Here is an 18,769-nt window from a genome sequence, read left to right as displayed (position 1 = left end):
AAATTATTTTGATTTTTGCTTTATTCTTGTGAGTATTTCCTGTGTTTTATTTTTATTCTAGATATCACTTTTATTGAAATTTATTATTGTATATGCACTTATACAGTATGTTTTAATATACAGTACAAACATATAGCTTTCCTTGGCTATAGTGGGGATATTTCAGTATGAAATTATAAACGGGGAAGAGATGACAAAGTAATTTATCAGAAGTCTAGAGTTGTTTGCTTGCCATATATCTTTAATCTGACATCATTAATCTACCTTGTTGCTTTACAAAACTCCATCTTCCTTTTAAGGTCACTTCCTTAGTGTTTCTTATACATTGGTGCATGAACACCTTTCAAAACAAGTTCTTGCAAATAGATTTCGTTAAAGTTAAAAGCTGCAAGATTTATAAAACCATACTAGGGGCTTTTGCTTGACAGGCTAATTTTTTGCCATTTACATTTTTCTGTTCCCAAAAAGATTTAAAATTAATAGTGCTGAACAGAACAGCACAACTACTGTACTGGCATTGAGTATGAGAGTTACCCTATACTGTAAAGTTGGATCTTGCTTTAATTGGCATCCCAGAGAAACTTCAAGAGCTCTTCAGGTTCTATTGAGGGGACCTTCCACTGTTACTTGCTGAGGGGTAGTTTTTACAACTAATTTTCTAGTACAACATCTCTCCCTATGTAGATTCCCAGATTTCAAGTTTACCTTATTGTAGCCCCCCCCCCCCCTCCCTCATTTGTTAACCTGTTAAGCGTCACCCACGTGATAAACCGTTCACCATGATCTACTCGGTACCGCATTCTGCATATTCCGTTCATGACTTTAATTGCCTTTTTCAAGCCGTCAGTCTCGTGATATTACGTTAACTCGTATAGTAAGTATAGGATCACCACTTGGCAACACTCTCAGCATATGGGGGCTGTAAATAGAAACTTATATGATGTCTGGCAACTATTTTTCTGAAGGTAGCTTGATGTTAGAAAACTGGTTTCCTCTCAGGGCGCTTCGGGCGTTCATGCGGAAAAGGTTCTTTGTAGTTCCTTTTGCAATGAATGGTCTAAAGAGCAAGGTTATTTCTTTAGATGAAATAAATGATATTCTTGTTGAGGAATTTGATAATGATAACCTGTTTGATAATGAGAGCACTAGATCTGAATCCTCCAGTGATGAGTATATTGAAGAAACAAAGTTTTCTTTCGATGCCGAAAGCAAAAATGACTTCTCATTACCAAATGACTGGACAACGAGATTTCACAAAACTATATAGGAAAGGAAATGCCGAGAGAGAGAGAGAGAGAGAGAGAGAGAGAGAGAGAGAGAGAGAGAGAGAGAGAGAGAGAGAGAGAGAGAGAGAGAGAGAGAGAGAATGAAGTGGATAAATAATGTACAAATGTATGACGAACATATTTGAAAACTATACAGGAAACAATATGGAGAGAGAGAGAGAGAGAGAGAGAGCGAGAGAGAGAGAGAGAGAGAGAGAGCGAGAGCGAGAGAGAGAGAGAGAGAGAGAATGAAGTGGATAAATAATGTACAAATGTATGACGAACATATTTGAAAACTATACAGGAAACGATATAGAGAGAGAGAGAGAGAGAGAGAGAGAGAGAGAGAGAGAGAGAGAGAGAGAGAGAGAGAGATCCCTTTGCTTTTGTTGGGCTTATCCAGGCGTAAGATTTACGATTGAAAATAAAAAGAACCGATTAGAATATTCAGTAATATGTAGCCATTTGAAATGAAATATTAGTAGCACAGTGATACCTCTGGATACGAAAGTTTCTGCTTACGAAAAATTCAGGATACGAAAAGCGATACAAAGATTTTTATGCCCCAGTATACGAAAAAAATTTCAGGATACGAAAAGCTTACGAGATCCCAACTCGTCGCCGAGAGTACAGTACCTTTTTTTTCAGGGTATCAACCCTTAATTTAGGTGTACAGGTAACAATACACCTTCACTGATACAAATGCTTAACATACAGTACCGTAACTTTTATACAGTAGTAAAGAAAATGGACCGTTTTCTTAGGGCTTGGAGGGGATAACTAGGCTATAACTACATTATTGAATAATCTCATGGTGGTTTCTGGAATGGATTAGGCTGTTTTTAACGGTTGGGTTAATTATTGAATGATAGAAATGGCTGCATTGCATGTTTATTACTACAGTTTAGCGTGTTTATGAAAGAAAAGGTGACTTTTTGTGAGGCTTGGAACGGATTAGGCTATTTACATGTAAAATGCGACTCAGGATACGAAAAAATCAGGATACGAAACCGTATCCTGAACGGATTACTTTCGTATCCTGAGGCATCACTGTATTAATTGTTTTTAAACACAAGACTTACCCGGTAGTTAAATATATAGCTTACGTCCCTGACGTCAATGGCAGAAAATTCGAAACTCGCGCCAACCGCCAGTTGGATAGCCAGGTGTACCACCCCTGCACCCTAGCGAGGTACCTGGGAACCATTCCAGTGACCCTCATATATTCCCTGCCGTCGCTAGCGGCGACACGTGAATTCTACTCCGTCATTATTGATCGTTTTTTTTGGTGAAGTACAAATCTTTGGTTATTGACTCCCGCTTGTTTTTAATCTCGCTTTGGATATTTCTTGGTTTTTTTTGGATTAGATGATTTTTGACCTTTGCTTGTCTGAATTCTCTTTAAATCTTCAAAATGGCCACCCCCCCCTATTACTTTTAGGTTATGTGTGACTAGTGGGTGTAAGACCCGTATGGCTAAAGCCTCTCTTGACCCCCATTCTCTCTGTGTTGCATGTAGGGGTAAAGAGTGTGATTTAGGTGATCGCTGTGACGAATGTGTTTTGCTGTCAGAGCATGAATGGATTGATTTTGATAAATACAGGCGTAAACTTAAGAGGGATAGATTGAGGCGTAGTTCTTCTCGCTCTTCTAGAGATTTTTCCTCCTCCTATGTCATTGATCCTATTCCTTCTTTACCTGTAGTGGTAGATCCTGATCCCACTATTGCAATTGCTAATGAACCTTCCCTAAAGATTATGTTAGTGGCGATTCAAGCTCTTGGCGCTCAAGTTGAATCTTTGGCTGCGGACAGGACACAGTTGATGTCTGATGTGCGTCTTTTGAAAGGTGAAAGTGCAAGTGCAAGTGCAGTGAAGTTAAGTGCAGTGGAGGGTGCTCCTGCTCGTGTCTGTCGTCCTCCTAGTCCTAGACCTCTTCCAAGCTCCCCAACCCCTGGGAGAAGGAATGTCGAAAGGCGAAAGGAGTCGAGAGGCTTTAACAAACGAGCAGACGTCCCCTCGAACGTACCTGCGGGCGCCTCCCAGGACGTTCGCCCTCACCATAAGAAAGGTTAGGTTAAGTGTTTTTCGTCGTCTTCGGATGACCCCTTGCCTAAAAGAGGCTGGAAGCTCGCTTCTGGGCCTCTTAAGAGATCCTATGATACGGCCTATCGACGTCCTGCTAGTTCTAAGCCTGGATGCAGTCATTGGGATTCTCCAGAACCTTTTGAAAGCCCCCCGACCAAACGTCCTTTTAGGACTCTGGACGTTTCCAAGGATCCTTCTGGCTCTATTCCGTTTAGAGGTGAGGAGAACGTTATGACCTCATCGCCGATTTCACAACGTTCGGATCCTGACTTTGTTTTTCTTCAAGACATGCAAAGCAGGCTCTCTTCCTTTATGCAATCATACCAGCGCAGCGACAAATCTTGTATCAGCGATCGTGATCGGAGAAGTGAGCCAGGACGTGTTTCCGAGCGGCCTCGTATTCGGGGTTCGAAGCTTCCTGCTAGCCGATTCGTACGGCTTTTAGGAAGCGATCGTGGTCGTTTTCCTAAGTCCGCAGTCCACGGTTCTTCTATTGAACGTGATCGAGACTGTGTGCCTGTGCGTTTTTCTAAGAAGGACGTCGGACGTCCTGTTAAACAGGTTTTTGATCGCCCTTCGACTCAGGTTCCTGAACTTCCTACTGAACAGGCTGCCGATCCTGAGGTTCAGACTGCCGAACGTCCTTGCAAACAGGCTACCGAACGTCCTTTTAAACAGGCTGCCAAACGTCCTATCCTTCAGGAAGTTTCCGTCTCTGCCAATTACTTTAGTGAGCGTCCTTCAGGTCGCATTTCTGGGATGGTTACAGTTGAACGAGTTGCTGAACAACGAGCGATTCGTAGTTCCGATTGCTTGCCAGTAGTTGCTGGCAAGCGTGTTTCTGAATATGATCCTGCATGTCCTTTCCCTGGTCATATTTCGGATGTTAGTTTGGATTACGAGGAGGAGCCTTATCCTTTTCAAGACATTGATGCGGTTCATGTACAGGAACTTCTCGTCTCTGATCGGGCTGATCGCGAGCGTTCGGTTGAGCGGCACGTGACTCTGCCGCCTGTTACTGTTCGCAATGAGACTGTTTCTGTTGCGGTTGGCACTCAGATTTTTTCTGATATTGATACCGCTCTTAACCCTTCTGCTCGCGGAGGAACGTCGCTGGAGAAGGAAGTAGAAGCACAGCTTTCTCCTTTGGAGTTTGATGACGTTTCAGAAGACGAGGACTCTGTTTCTTTCCGTCATTCGGCTGATCTTAAAAAACTTATGAAAGTTTTTACGGAAGAGTTTTCTGACTTTTTTGTGCCTATAGCTCCGCGCTGTCCTCCGTCTGAGTTTACTCTAGGCAAAGCCTCTAAGAAGGCCCGTTTTACGAAGATGGTTCTGTCACGTTCGTCCAAGAGAGCTCTGAAATTAATGGGTGACTGGTTACAGTCTAAGAAGGCCTTAGGAAAGACCTCTTTTTCCTTTCCTCCAGCTAGACTGGCTTCGAGGTCGAGCATCTGGTACGAGACGGGAGAAGTTCTCGGCTTGGGGATTCCTGCCTCTGCCCAGGGAGATTTTTCAAGCCTCGTAGACGCTCCTCGTCGGTCGGCCATGAGGAAGACCAAAATTTTTTGGTCCACTTCAGAATAAAATGGACCACCTTCTCAAAGGAATTTTTAGGGCCTTTGAAGTTTTTAACTTCCTAGACTGGACGCTGGGGGCCTTGGGTAAGAAAGTTGAGGCTTTTAAAGAGGGGGATACCTCTGCCCTGGTCCATTTGATGTCGTGCATGGAAAAGGCCTTAAGGGATGGCGCTAATGAGCTTGCAGCTCTTTTTTCCGCAGGCATCCTTAAGAAAAGAGACCAACTTTGCTCTTTTCTTTTGCCGGGGGTGACTCCCTTCCAGAAGTCCGAACTCTAATATGCTCTTCTTTCTCCATTACTGTTTCCGCAAGAACTTATCAGGGAGATCTCTGCAGCTTTAGCTCAGAAGGCCACTCAGGATCTTGTCTCCAAGTCCGCTAGAAAGGCTTTACCTTCCTCTTTTGTCAGCCGCAAGTCTAAGGAAGATACTTTTCCTAAGTTTTCCCAGCCCTTTCGAGGAAGATCTTCTAGTAGGGGTAGCTCCAGACCTGATGCTAGAAGGAGTAAGAGAAGAGGTTTCAGGGCAGGGCGAAGCAGAGTCTGACAACTTTTGCCTTCAGGCAGTGGGTGCCAGACTCCTCAAATTCTGGCAAGCGTGGGAGAAGAGAGGGGCAGACCAATGGTCTATTCAGATCTTGAGGGAGGGTTACAAGATCCCCTTTCAAGGAAGCCCTCCCCTGGTCTCAGTGCCCGTGGATCTCTCTCCCAGATACAGAGAGGAGGCAAAGGGACAAGCTCTTTCGAACCAAGTGTCTCTTATGTTAGAGAAGGGGGCCATAGAGAAGGTTCAGGATATCCGTTCATCTGGTTTCTACAATCGGCTATTCCTGGTACCCAAGAACTCGGGGGGATGGCGTCCAGTTCTGGACGTGAGTGCGCTGAACAGGTTCATCATCAAAACGAAGTTCACCATGGAGACTTCGAAGTCAGTGTTAGCAGCAGTAAGGAGGGACGACTGAATGGTCTCATTGGACCTTCGGGACGCCTACTTCCACATCCCCATCCATCCGAGCTTCAGACCCTACCTCAGGTTCGTTTTCATGGGAGACGTCTTCCAATTCAGAGCCCTATGCTTCGGTCTTTGCACAGCGCCTCAGATCTTTACGAAGCTCATGCTGAATGTAGCAAAGATCTTACATTCAAGGGGCATAAGAGCCTCCCTGTATCTTGACGACTGGCTTCTCAGAGCGCACTCTTACGATCACTGCCTGAAGGATCTTCAGACAACCTTGGACCTTGCGGAAGAACTAGGTCTCCTGGTGAACAAGGAAAAGTCTCTCTTGGTTCCATCTCAAGAGATTCTATATTTGGGGATGACGATACGGAGTCAGATTTTTCGGGCTTTTCCGTCTCCCTCAAGGATAGAGCAAGCCAAGTTGAAACTGAGTTCGTTTCAAAGCAAGGAAGTTTGCTCAGCAAGGAAATGGATGAGTCTGATTGGAATCCTCTCCTCCTTGGAGCAGTTCGTCCCTCTGGGAAGGCTGAACCTTCGTCCTCTCTAGTTCCATCTCAACAGCCATTGGGACAAGGAGAGGGACTTAGAATCGGTGTCCATTCCTATCACGAACCCCATCAAAGTCTGCCTTCGGTGGTGGGAGGAATCAGACAAGTTCCAGGAGGGTCTCGATTTGTCAATGAAAAGCCCAAATCTTGTGTTATGGTCCAACGCCTCGGACACGGGATGGGGAGCAACTCTGGACAAATTAGAAGTCTCGGGTCTTTGGACAAAACCCCAGAAATCTTTGCATATCAACCACAAGGAGTTATTGGCAGTTCTTTTAGCCCTCAGAGGTTTCGAGGCTTTAGTCACCAACAAAATAGTTCAGGTCAATTCGGACAACACGACAGCATTGGCGTACATCTCGAAGCAAGGGGGAACGCACTCGATATCTCTGTACGAGACGTCAAGGAATCTCCTGATGTGGGCAAGAGAGAGAAATATTATTCTTCTCACGCGTTTCATTCAAGGGGAGAAAAACGTTATGGCAGACAGTCTCAGCAGACGGAATCAGATCCTTCCAACAGAGTGGACCCTCAACCTTCAGGTGTGCAAGAGCCTGTGGCGTCTTTGGGGTCGTCCTTGCATAGACCTCTTCGTAACCTCAAAGACGAAGAGGCTAGAGGCTTATTGCTCCCCTGTTCCAGATCCAGAAGCAGTCCACATAGACGCGTTTCTTTTGGACTGGTCCAATCTAGATCTCTATGCATTCCCTCCTTACAAGATCCTGTACAGGGTAATACAGAAATTTGTGACATCAAAAGGGACCAGGATGACCCTTGTGGCTCCCTATTGGCCGTCAAGAGAATGGTTCACAGAGGTACTGGAATGGGTGATAGACACCCCAAGAATTCTTCCTCTAAGAGCAGATCTTCTCAGACAACCCCACTTGGAAAGATTGCATCAAAATCTCCACGCTCTTCAGCTGACTGCCTTCAGACTATCGAGAGACTCGCTAGATCTAGAGGCTTTTCGAAGGAGGCAGCTCAGGCTATCGCGAGAGCAAGAAGGACTTCAACCATCAAGGTCTATCAATCTAAGTGGAAGGTTTTCAGAGAGTGGTGTAGAGTCAACTCTCTTTCCTCATCCAGTACCTCTGTAGCTCAAATTGCAGATTTCCTGCTTTATCTTCGAAGGAAATGCAATTTCTCCTCCTCTACTATCAAAGGCTATAGGAGTATGTTAGCTACTGTGTTTAGGCATAGAAGCCTTGACCTCTCTGGCAATAAGGATCTACAAGAGCTTCTCAAGTCTTTCGAGACTTCAAAACGTCGGAACCAAGATTCTCCAGCCTGGAATCTGGATATTGTTTTGAAATTTCTCATGAGCGACAGGTTTGAGCCACTGGGTTCAACTTCCTTGAAAGACCTCACTATGAAGACTTTATTTTTGGTCAGTCTTGCGACAGCCAAAAGAGTGAGCGAGATTCATGCGTTTAGCAAAAACGTCGGATTTCGTAATGGCAAAGCTGTCTGTTCCTTGCAGTTAGGCTTTCTTGCCAAAAACGAACGCCCTTCTCAACCTTGGCCTAAAGCATTCGAGATTCCAAATCTTACGGATCTGGTTGGAGATGAGGTAGAAAGAGTCTTGTGCCCAGTTAGAGCTCTAAGATGCTACTTGGAGAGAACAAGAGATTTACGAGGCAAGTCTGAATTTTTGTGGTGTTCAGTCAGGAAGCCCTCTTTACAGATGTCTAAAAACGCCTTGTCTTATTTCGTCAGGCTTTTAATTAGGGAAGCTCATATTTATTGTAATGAATCAGACCTTGGGCTTTTAAAGGTCAAGTCGCATGAGGTCAGAGCGGTGGCAACGTCGGCTGCTTTCAGGCAGAACAGATCTCTACAAAGCATAATGGACACGACCTTCTGGAGGAGCAAATCCGTGTTGGCGTTGTATTATTTGAAAGGTGTTCAGACTTGTTATGAGGACTGTTTCACTCTGGGTCCATTCGTAGCAGCGAGTGCAATAGTGGGTGAAGGATCCACCACTATGTTCCCATAATCCCAATAACCTTTTCTTCTCTTGGTACTTTTAATTGTTTTTATGGTTGTTTGTGGAGATTGTGTCAGTCTTCCACAATCATTGATTTTGTCAGGTGGTCATGTTTGTGCCCTGAGAGCACCCAGAATTGGTTATTGGAGGAGGTTCTGTCATGATGAGGCTTTGACACTGGTTTGACAGTCCTTTCGAGATCTTCAGCCCCCTGGGAGGATCGCTGGATCTCATAAGGCTAGCAGACATAATGAGGCAGAGTATCATTGAAGTCAGCTTCCTTATCAGGTACGAACCCTTAAGTTTTGTTTTAATTAACTCTTAAGTAGAATTCCAGATATGCTAGCTGTCTCTAACCCTCCACCAAAGGTGTTAATCAGCTATATATATAACTACCGGGTAAGTCTTGTGTTTAAAAATGATATTTTCATTAATGAAATAAATTTTTGAACATACTTACCCGGTAGTTATATATAATTTTAGTCCCACCCTCCTCCCCTCTAGAGACTAGAGGCATGGAATATATGAGGGTCACTGGAATGGTTCCCAGGTACCTCGCTAGGGTGCAGGGGTGGTACACCTGGCTATCCAACTGGCGGTTGGCGCGAGTTTCGAATTTTCTGCCGTTGACGTCAGGGACGAAAGCTATATATATAACTACCGGGTAAGTATGTTCAAAAATTTATTTTATTAATGAAAATATCAGTTTTTTTTACTCCACCATTTGATTTATATCCCTACTTTTAACTATAAATACGAATTATAAGCATAAAGAAATTATATTAACATTAAAAAATTATCATTAGTGAAATGACCTCTCAGGGCTAAAAAAGTGTGACGGTACGTTAGCGGCAACCTGGTCCAGGGGGGACGCTTAACAGGTTAATGAAGAATTTGGCCTTTCATATGACATGATAATTTTTTTTTTTTTTACTGTAGAATTGTTTGTTCTTATACGAATACAAACCAGTGTTCTTTAATAGGGTCCTTGAGAAAAATGTCAAGATTTTAAAATAAGAGATTTTGCATATTCATACGTAAGGCTATTTATAAGATTTACTGGGAGTCTTGGTGTAATATGTGAATATGGTTTTTCCTTTGTAGATTCTCCACCTGGCTGCATTCCATTTTCTAGTATAGTAGAGAGAAGCATGGGTTTGGAACAAACAAGGCAAGCGTGGTGTGATTCATGTACAAGATATCAACCCATCGAACAGTGGAGACGATATAGGACACTGCCAAATATTCTGGCTATGAATTGTGGCTTAGATAGTGCTCAGGTGTGTAAATTTTATGTCTAGTAGGAAATGATGTGGTTGATCCTGACTCTATATTAGCCTCCATTTTTGCTTGTCATTTCTATACTTTACTTCAATTCACACTTAGCATCAAACTTTTAGAAGTTTATTTTTGGATGCGTTTATATAGTTTTAACCAGATGTTACTGGATGTAAAGAAATTTTCAAACTTTCAGAGATCAATTGAACATTTCTTAGTTCAACATTTTATATTCATGTACAGTAAACATTTTTAAATAGTTGTAATATTTCATTTTATTAAAGAATTATTGATTAACAAGGGAAAAATTTTTAAATTGACTCAATTTTTCTACTTAGATTTGTAAAAAATCTAGGCTTTATTGTGCAAATTATAATTTTCGGATTTAATTATATTTTAAAACAAATTTTCTAATCCTTGTTACACAAATCACAGGACATTAAATTCTGGAAGAATCAGTTTGAAATTTTGTTAACTGAAGCAAAAGAAAAGATGAAAGAGAAGGAGGAAAAAGAAAAAGAGGAGAAAAAGATTGCTGAAGCTAAAAAAGAAAGTGAAGACAAAGAAAATAAAATTGACCGTTCAGCAGCTGTTACAGGTAAGGGCCTTTAAGAATTACAAATATCTTATTATATCTATGAGTCTTATGAAAGTATATTGTTATTTCCCTTCTGGAAGGGACAGACTTTAACTCACTGATATATAAAATACAGTATATTGTAAGATATTGCATTTTTAACAAAGCTATACATAGACAATTCAAAAGGTATGATGTTGCCAATTCTACAGTACTATGAGGTGACTCTCGTCACCATTTTCGGTCACAACAGCTGTGTTTTCTTCTTGAAGAATACAGTAATAAGTTTGAAAGTATGAAACTGTTTTAAGTGTTTATTTTGATAGAGAAATAAATTTTAACTACCTTTTCAGGTCAGTCGAGTATTGTGATAAAATGATTCACCAACATTGATATTATATTAGCATCTGGTGTACACCATCAGTTTTTGTTATTTGTATTTTTCCTCAGAATAACTAATACTGTGGTTTGTTCATGTATATATATATATATATATATATATATATATATATATATATATATATATATATATATATATATATATGTATATATATATATATATATATATATATATATATATATATATATGTGTATATATATATATATATATATATATATATATATATATATATATATATATATATATATATATATATATATATATATATATATATATATATATATATATATATATGTATGTATATATATATATATATGTATATATATATATATATGTATATATATATATATATATATATATATATATATATATATATATATATATATCAGTTTATATAATAAAGTTACTAGTATTTTTGATAGAATAATGACATAGGGATCATTAGAGGAGAAAATTAACAACTACAGTTTTGCTGTTAGTTGTGATTTTAGAACTTAATAATACCATCAAGAGCATCTTTAGTATTAGGAATGCAGCAATGTGAATAGATTATTGCCATAGGTGTAAAGGATTTTGATGCACAAGTAAATTTTTCTTTTGGATTGGCTAGGCCTAAAGGATTAAGGATTTCACGCATGCTTTTGGGATTAAGCTAGAAGATTGAGGGTGATCCCATAGATTAATATGGTTTGATCAACTGGCGTTCTACTATACTTTTTCAACTGGGTTTGTTGTAATAATAAGGTAATGGAATGAGAATGGGAAAGAGCAATTAGCAAGAAAATTACTGAAGCAGATATTTATGTAGCTTGTTTAAGACCAGTGTTAAAGTCACAGAAAATCCTATAGAATATTATTGATGAATATTAAACCGGTTGAGAATGTATTTTCTGTTATGATTTGTATGAAAGAAAAACTAAATGCTTGGTTAGAATACTAGTTTTAACTGTATAGATATTATGGGTTTATGGCATTATCGTCATTGCTGTAAAATAATTTTTTGTCGCGAAATGCAGAATTTTAATTACCAAGCATGAAATTTTTTTTTTTCTATTAGTACGCCAGTCCTGAGAGTTTTAGTTGGACTTGTTGCTAACTTAATTTTAATTAAAATCTATTTGATAAATTTTATCCACTAAATTGATACATATCCAGGATAGAGGTACTGTATTTGTAGATATTTTGGTAGTATATTGAAGTATATTTATTGATTATATTTTATTTTAGGAAGTCCCTCAACACCTTCAAAAAGAAATGCATATCCTGAGAGTCCTGCACAACATACACCAAATGCTCGTCCCTGTAGATATGGTACCGCCTGCACTCGGTCTGACTGCCGTTTTGGACATCCAGGCCGTGATAGTGCTGAAGGTAGAATTTATTTACATTACCTTGTCCTGTGTTGATTTTTTAATGAAAATCTGTTCCATTCAAGGTGTTGTGGCACTGTATACCGTAAGGAATATATAAATTTGTTCCTTGACCAGAAATGAACTTGAATCCAAGTTTTGCCGATATTTTTTGAAGTTAAAAGGGATTTCCTAAAAGCATAAGGGTTGTGAGACACAAATAAGCTGTATTGTACATTGGCCAAACGTGGTTTTGAATCATTCATATTTATATATTTTTCCCCATTTTTCAGGTCAGCAGCCTGCTCACATCTTGAGCTTACTAGATCAAACCATGGAGTATTCTTGGGTACCATTCGGCATGAAAGCAAAGCTCAACGAAAATGGAACAGTCACTCTTAAAGATATACCAAAGGCTCAAGTAAGATAGGTGATAAATGTATTTAGATTTTAATCTGAGATATTGAATACCTTAGAAATTGCTTCTTATACATTCTCAGCTATTAGACGTGAACCTGTGACTATCTTGTGAAGGTATAGTATGGATATAGAGACTTGCATGCAAGACAGAATTGTGAAGAATTTTATGGTAAAAATGCTTGCAAGTTTTTCTCATATGAAGGGCCTTATATATTAGTAACCTATTTGATTGAACTTTTATAAGATAAACAAGATTTTTTCCAGCTTGAAACTGTTGAAGAAGAAGATGGGGAGGTTATCTATGAACTCGTAGGTGTGGTTTCTCACATAGGAGATCCTCGCTTTCCTGATAAAAATAATTTAGTGGCATGTATCAAAGTGGGCCCAACATATCATGTTCGAGCTAAAGTATCATCAGTGTCACATTGGTACCTATTTAATGATGTCAGGTAAGAATGGCTTCCTAATATTTTTAAATTTTCTATTACATGTGCTGTACATTGAATAAAAAGATAATGAACAGCTATATGATGCTGTTTCCAAAAGAAATATACCACAACTGAAAAATGGAATCTTGATTATCAAAATAATTTATATACTGGCCTAGTGTTCATATTGCTTGTTTGGAGGGTCTGTTAATTTATTTTATAAAGTACACTAATTTTTCTGTTGAACTGTCCTTGCACCAATTTACTCATGAACTTGCCATGAAATAAATTGACTTTAGCAGCTGACCATTTCATATTCTAATATAAAACTTACTGGACAGTGATATTTTCCTGACAAATAGGTTACTCATTCTATGATAGGAAATACTTGTAAGAAAAATATTACCGTAATATGAATAGCAGGGGCAAAACTTAGGTAAGTGCTCCTAGCATTAATCATTAACTCTGGACCTTCAAATTTACTATGTAAATTTAAGAAAAGAAATTTTAATTAATTTTCCCAATACAAACGTATGAAATTTATGCAAAGCCTATAATCTGTGAAATTAAAAGCACAGCAATAACTAAATGTCATGACCCAAAAAAGCTAAGGTATTTTGATGGATGTTCTTACTTAGAAATACTTATACAGGGATAATGTCATTGAAAGGTCACATTACTTAATACATTCTTTTAATAACATAGTATTCAGCCAATTGCTGCCGAGGAAGCAGTGTGGTTCCCATGTGGTTGGAAAGTACCCTGCGTCTTGTATTGGCAACGTCGTCAACTTCCGCCAAAGCTTGTAAAGCTTGAACCCCAAAATCCTGTAACTAGTGACGTTTTTGGAGAAGATAAATCACTGGCACAAAGAGGCAGAAAACGAATCACTTTTACACCTCTCACAGCGGATGAAATGCCAGGAGAAGGTAAGTTCGTATATTCCTCAAACCCTTTACATACAGTAAAACTTGTGAAGAATATTTAAAATTTATTTATATTGTTTTAAAGAAATATGGCTACATAAGTTATTTCAATATTTTCTCAAAACCATTAAAGTGAAACTTTGCTTAATTATGTTTTTGATCTAAACTCAATAGTTGTATGAACATTTATTGGCCGTAATTCATTATTATTATTATGTGCTCATGATGCCTTTGCCTTTTTTGCCCCATCTTGTCAGGATGGCTTGTTACATTAGTTCATAATTTTATTTCTTTTAAACATTGTTACTCTAGATAGAATAATAATAATAACCAATTTATTATCTTATCACTGCATTGAGAAAGCCAGTCTACATTATTACATTTATTTGTTCCTGCGCGAATACAAACCATTGTCCTTTAATAGGAGTTTAAGACTTAATTAAAACTATGACTACTATTTGAACTTTTAATGAGGTAGTATTAGTAGTAGCTGGCAGGTAGACCCAGCCCACTTGCCAGGTAATCTTCACTTTGATTTCGACCTCCAGGTAATACAGACGTACTTCTTGGTGTGTGCATCTGTCTGTTTTAATCTTTTGTTTTTTCTTTCTGATTGAATAATGAAGAAGGTAAGGATATGAAGTGTTTCCTGAGAACTGTACACAGGTAGTGTCAGTTTTCTGTGTTACCTGCTGTTATCCAACATACTTGTTCCTTTCGGGCATAAGCATGTCTTGCTGGTATATCCCCCTGTGTATTGCTTACAACAATGACAACAATGTAAACCTAAGGAAGTTGGTTATTCTTTGACATGGCTGCTGCTTTGCCAAAAGAAGAGTTACACCACTGCCGAGTGTCAAGTAGAGTGTCACCGCTCTTCTTCTTTCCTTGTGTCTGCCGATCCTGGAAGGGGCTAAGGACATATCACCTGGTTGTGCTATTGTAGTCTTGTTCCCCATGAGAACATAGCCATTAGCCTGTATAACTTGAAGAAGATGAACTTTTAATTTCTCCCTTACCACCTCTTTGCTAGTATCTTCACTGCAAATTCTGAAGCAGCAGTAGAATACATCATCTTAGAGAAGTCCAGTACTGTACTGTAAGCCTGATTGATAGAAGTCATGTTACTTGAAACAGAGTTATCCTGATTTTGTAAGTACTGTACCTTATGGAAGTCCTTTCGTATCGGCAATTCGTCGTAACTCGAGATGTCATAATTCGAGGACCACCTGTACTCGGAAAGACGATCTTGGTACATCTCACCTCGCACACTGGGCGAGACATTACGTATAAGGAACGCTTCTTTACCAAGAATACATTTTGGTATGCTGTACGTGTGCTTGGTCTTGGCACAGGACCACACACGAGTTCTGGTTTTTGGGACGTAGGCTTCTGCCGTCGTTCTCCTTCTCTTCCTGGATGGTTGAATGGCGCATTGATTGCGACTACTGACTGGTTAAAGGCAGCTTTCCATAAATTCTCTTCACAAACCTGTCATCCATGTACTGTGCAAGGTCATTCACGGTCACAAACTTTCACATGCATGAACTTCTTAAACCCAATCATCCATGCACACATACTTTCATGAGCACGAGCTTGACGAACACTTATCATCCAAAGGGTTTGCAGATTTCCTCCTGCGTAACCAATCACCATGTGACCAGTCTTCTCTTGCTTAGCTAAGCGACTAGAACACCCTGATCGACCTTTCCCTCCATACATGTGGGAGAGAATGTACTTACCAGGAACGTACAATATCTACTTGGCAGGACGATTGTATTATGTTCGCACGTAGTACATGTGGCAAGAGATTTATAAATCGGGAACAATTCCTTCCCTGAGAACATGTTTCGGTACAAGGTTCAAGTGTTCACCACACTTATTGTACAGTACACTGTGATCAGACACCTTGCGTTTGTTCTCCAGTGATGTTTACTTCATAGAACTTCTGGCATCTACTTTGTTTCAGTTTTTCCATTATAGTATACAGTACTCATGGAAGAGGAACCTATGTGTGTTCTCATCACTTATACAGCCTCTTTCCCTTGGTGTTTCAGTTTAACAGGAACGATCTGATTGTGTTCTCTCCCAAGACAAGTCATGACGTGCTTGTTCTAAGCAATTGTTTCCCACGGGATCAGAAAGGATATGAACAGGAATCACAGGAGAGACCTGTGACGCCCGGTGAAAAGTCCTTCTTTCTACCTTTTCTGATATAAATCTTCCAAATATACCAGAGAAAAATAAAAGCATGGAATGCAGAGGTTACTACCCTCGCGCGAGCACCTCGTGAGTGTCGTGTATACATCAGGGGCGTGTGAAAACCACTATTCACAGGCTGTCTTCCAATTAGATAACTCCTTCATCAAGGGAAGGGCCGTAACAAAGACCCCAGAAACCACACTTGTACCACGCCCCGTCACCCACACGAACGCCTTCTAGGTCATCCTTCTGTTTTGGACTTGCCCGCTAAGTCGTTAATTGTTTTGATCGGTGTTTTTGCAAGTGATTGTCGTTAATTCAACATGACTGACGCTGCTACTTCACCTTTACCAATGTTAAGTACCATAGTTTTACAGCTATATGTTGATACCCATTCCTTGTAGTGCTTCCAGACCAGAAATCTTTCAATGCAAAATTTTCTGACTAGCTAAATCTACTCCACAATCTAGATCTTCCTACACATACAAACCACACCACAATCTAGATCTTCCTGCACATACAAACCGCTCCAGGACATGGGATCTTCCCGCGCCCCGAGAGTTTCCCAGACGCCAAGTTCTTCCAGTTCATTTGTGTGATAGGGATAGGAACAGATGACTTCTCAGGTCTGATCTTGGCTCTCGTACAATCACGGAGATGTCACATTTAGCTTGCAGAGTTTTGGGCAAGAATCCTTTGCAACCAAATACAGATACTTACATGCCACCTTTACCTTCTTAAGAGATTGATTAACTATCATTTATCGCTTCTTCCTATTCAAGGGATCTCCCCATTCTGTTTGTGGACTGGCTTATAAGTATCCTAATGGGAAGCTGAATTCAATGAGGAAACGTTGAGATGAGGATGTCACCGAAGCATTCCAGGAAGAGTGATTGATGGGAGCCGCATATGTTTTACCCTTACTGTTTTTCTCTCGTTGGGCGAAGCCGTACAGTACCGAGAACATTCCACTCGGGGAATGAATCCTAGTGTGTTCCTACCTCATTTGCGACGTAACACAATAAGTATTGGGAGCGAACTTATCTCTGAGTAGATGTACCAGTACATGGTAAAGGAGTTCATGCACCTACTACCTGTGCTCAGTTCTTATGAGAACGAGCACATGCACTGCTGGTAGAAAATCAGGGCTCTGCCTTTTTTTCCCCTTCCTGGATTCATTTTCTCTCTCTCTCTCTCTTTATGGGAGAGCTAGAAGCAGTGTGTATCGACACTTTTCCAAATGAGGGAAAAATCTACCCCCAAATAGAAGGAAGAAGTTACTGAAGCACAGGACAACCAATTGGGCATAATTACACTAGATATCAATCGATCCCTTTGCGTGGGTACGTGGAAGGTGTAGTACTGTACCAAAACTCAACCACCAGGGAGGGTTTTTGGTAAGAGGTATAGAAGCTTATGCTTCTGCTTCCAGTGCTGGGACTCCCATGGAACTGAGCATAAACACTATAGGTCAGGACGGTGGGCAGCCGCAATCATCCCTCTACTGTCTCAAGGAGTTCTCAAGACGCTTCAGTGACACCATTGCCACTATCCATTGATTTAGCAATTGCAGCACTTATAACAGGGATGCTATACAGACTCAGACTTGGCTGTACATTGTTTTTGAGCCTAGAGTCTGCTGCTTAGGAAGCTGTTTCCAGGACCTATGTAGGCAGCTTTTTATTTGATCTCTGGTTGGTTGCAATCATATACTTTGCCGCTACCTAGATTTAGACATTCCCAAAACTGGAAGAAGGCAAGGACCTATCAAACACTGTAGCCAGCTGACTAGGGGGCCCTTTGGATCCCGGACGACCACGAGGTAGAAGAAAGACGAAGTTTTCCAGGTCTTTACTGTCGACTCTTTTAGTGGAGAAGTTGACTATTGCCCGGTGACTGACCTTCTTCCCATTATATGTGAAAACTGCAAGTACCATAAAGTCAGCCATCAGGAGTAAGATTTCTCGCACAACGTGAACGTGATAGATACGTACAATCTAGGTATGCATACTCTGGTCCAATAGATTAATCTCCTCATCTTGAAGACTTCAGTTTTCCTTTCAGAGCCAAAGATTTAGAATTCTTATCAGCTTGGACATTCATGCTTGTCTTTCTGGTATGTTACTCAATCGATACTCACCTCTGAATTTGACTTTTCATGTTTCTCTCCAGGAGGCAATGCTCTGCGACTGAGACAGTTGACCTCTCTTCGAAATGATATGAGAATAGTCTTCAATAACTTGGCTATATGACCAGGCTGAAATAGAGGACTGGATAATTCTGATTATACATTGAATATTTTGTATCAGCAAACAGGGAAGTAGCGCAGTCACTTCGACATGACCAAGAACTTCTGACATGACAGTTTTCTGAGACTTCCCATGCAATGGGGAATTAGCTCTACACTGGCTTCATTCCAACAAGAGGAAAGTTTTGGCAGACACTATCAATCACTGGGGAAAAGGAGTATGATCAGTGACTCCTCACTTGTACAAAGCAAAAAGGATTCTTACACATTGGGTATTGCCATCGAAGGATTTGTTTGCCTCCTGGTTGATCCAGAACTTACAATATACTGCTCTTCAGTTCTAGGACATCTTCCAGTCAGCTGCTCTCCAGTTACAGAGATGTCGGCAGCATTTGAGCCACCTTTCATTACACCGGTCACTTCTAGATGCCTCAACCTTTCCTCCTGCATTGCTGGTTTATTGATTATTAAACAATCTGTGAACAATATTGGTTGGAGCAAACCCTGATGGGTCCCAA

General features: G+C 40.2%; 1 protein-coding gene across 1 annotated transcript in view; it reads left to right on the top strand.

Annotated features, from left to right (window-relative positions):
* PAN2 (PAN2-PAN3 deadenylation complex catalytic subunit PAN2) overlaps positions 1–18,769 on the top strand; it is a 122,642-nt gene that overhangs the window by 88,752 nt on the left and 15,121 nt on the right. Inside the window, exons 15-20 of the mRNA XM_068385429.1 lie at positions 9,528–9,703; positions 10,137–10,299; positions 11,906–12,049; positions 12,321–12,448; positions 12,712–12,896; positions 13,581–13,804. Coding sequence (XP_068241530.1) covers positions 9,528–9,703; positions 10,137–10,299; positions 11,906–12,049; positions 12,321–12,448; positions 12,712–12,896; positions 13,581–13,804 — 1,020 coding nt within the window. The remainder of the gene's footprint in view (positions 1–9,527; positions 9,704–10,136; positions 10,300–11,905; positions 12,050–12,320; positions 12,449–12,711; positions 12,897–13,580; positions 13,805–18,769) is intronic.

The sequence above is a fragment of the Palaemon carinicauda genome, chromosome 13, assembly GCF_036898095.1.
Source record: "Palaemon carinicauda isolate YSFRI2023 chromosome 13, ASM3689809v2, whole genome shotgun sequence".
Lineage (NCBI taxonomy): Eukaryota > Metazoa > Arthropoda > Malacostraca > Decapoda > Palaemonidae > Palaemon > Palaemon carinicauda.
The sequence above is the reverse complement of the archived record's forward strand: the minus strand, read 5'-3'. Positions and strand labels throughout refer to the sequence as shown.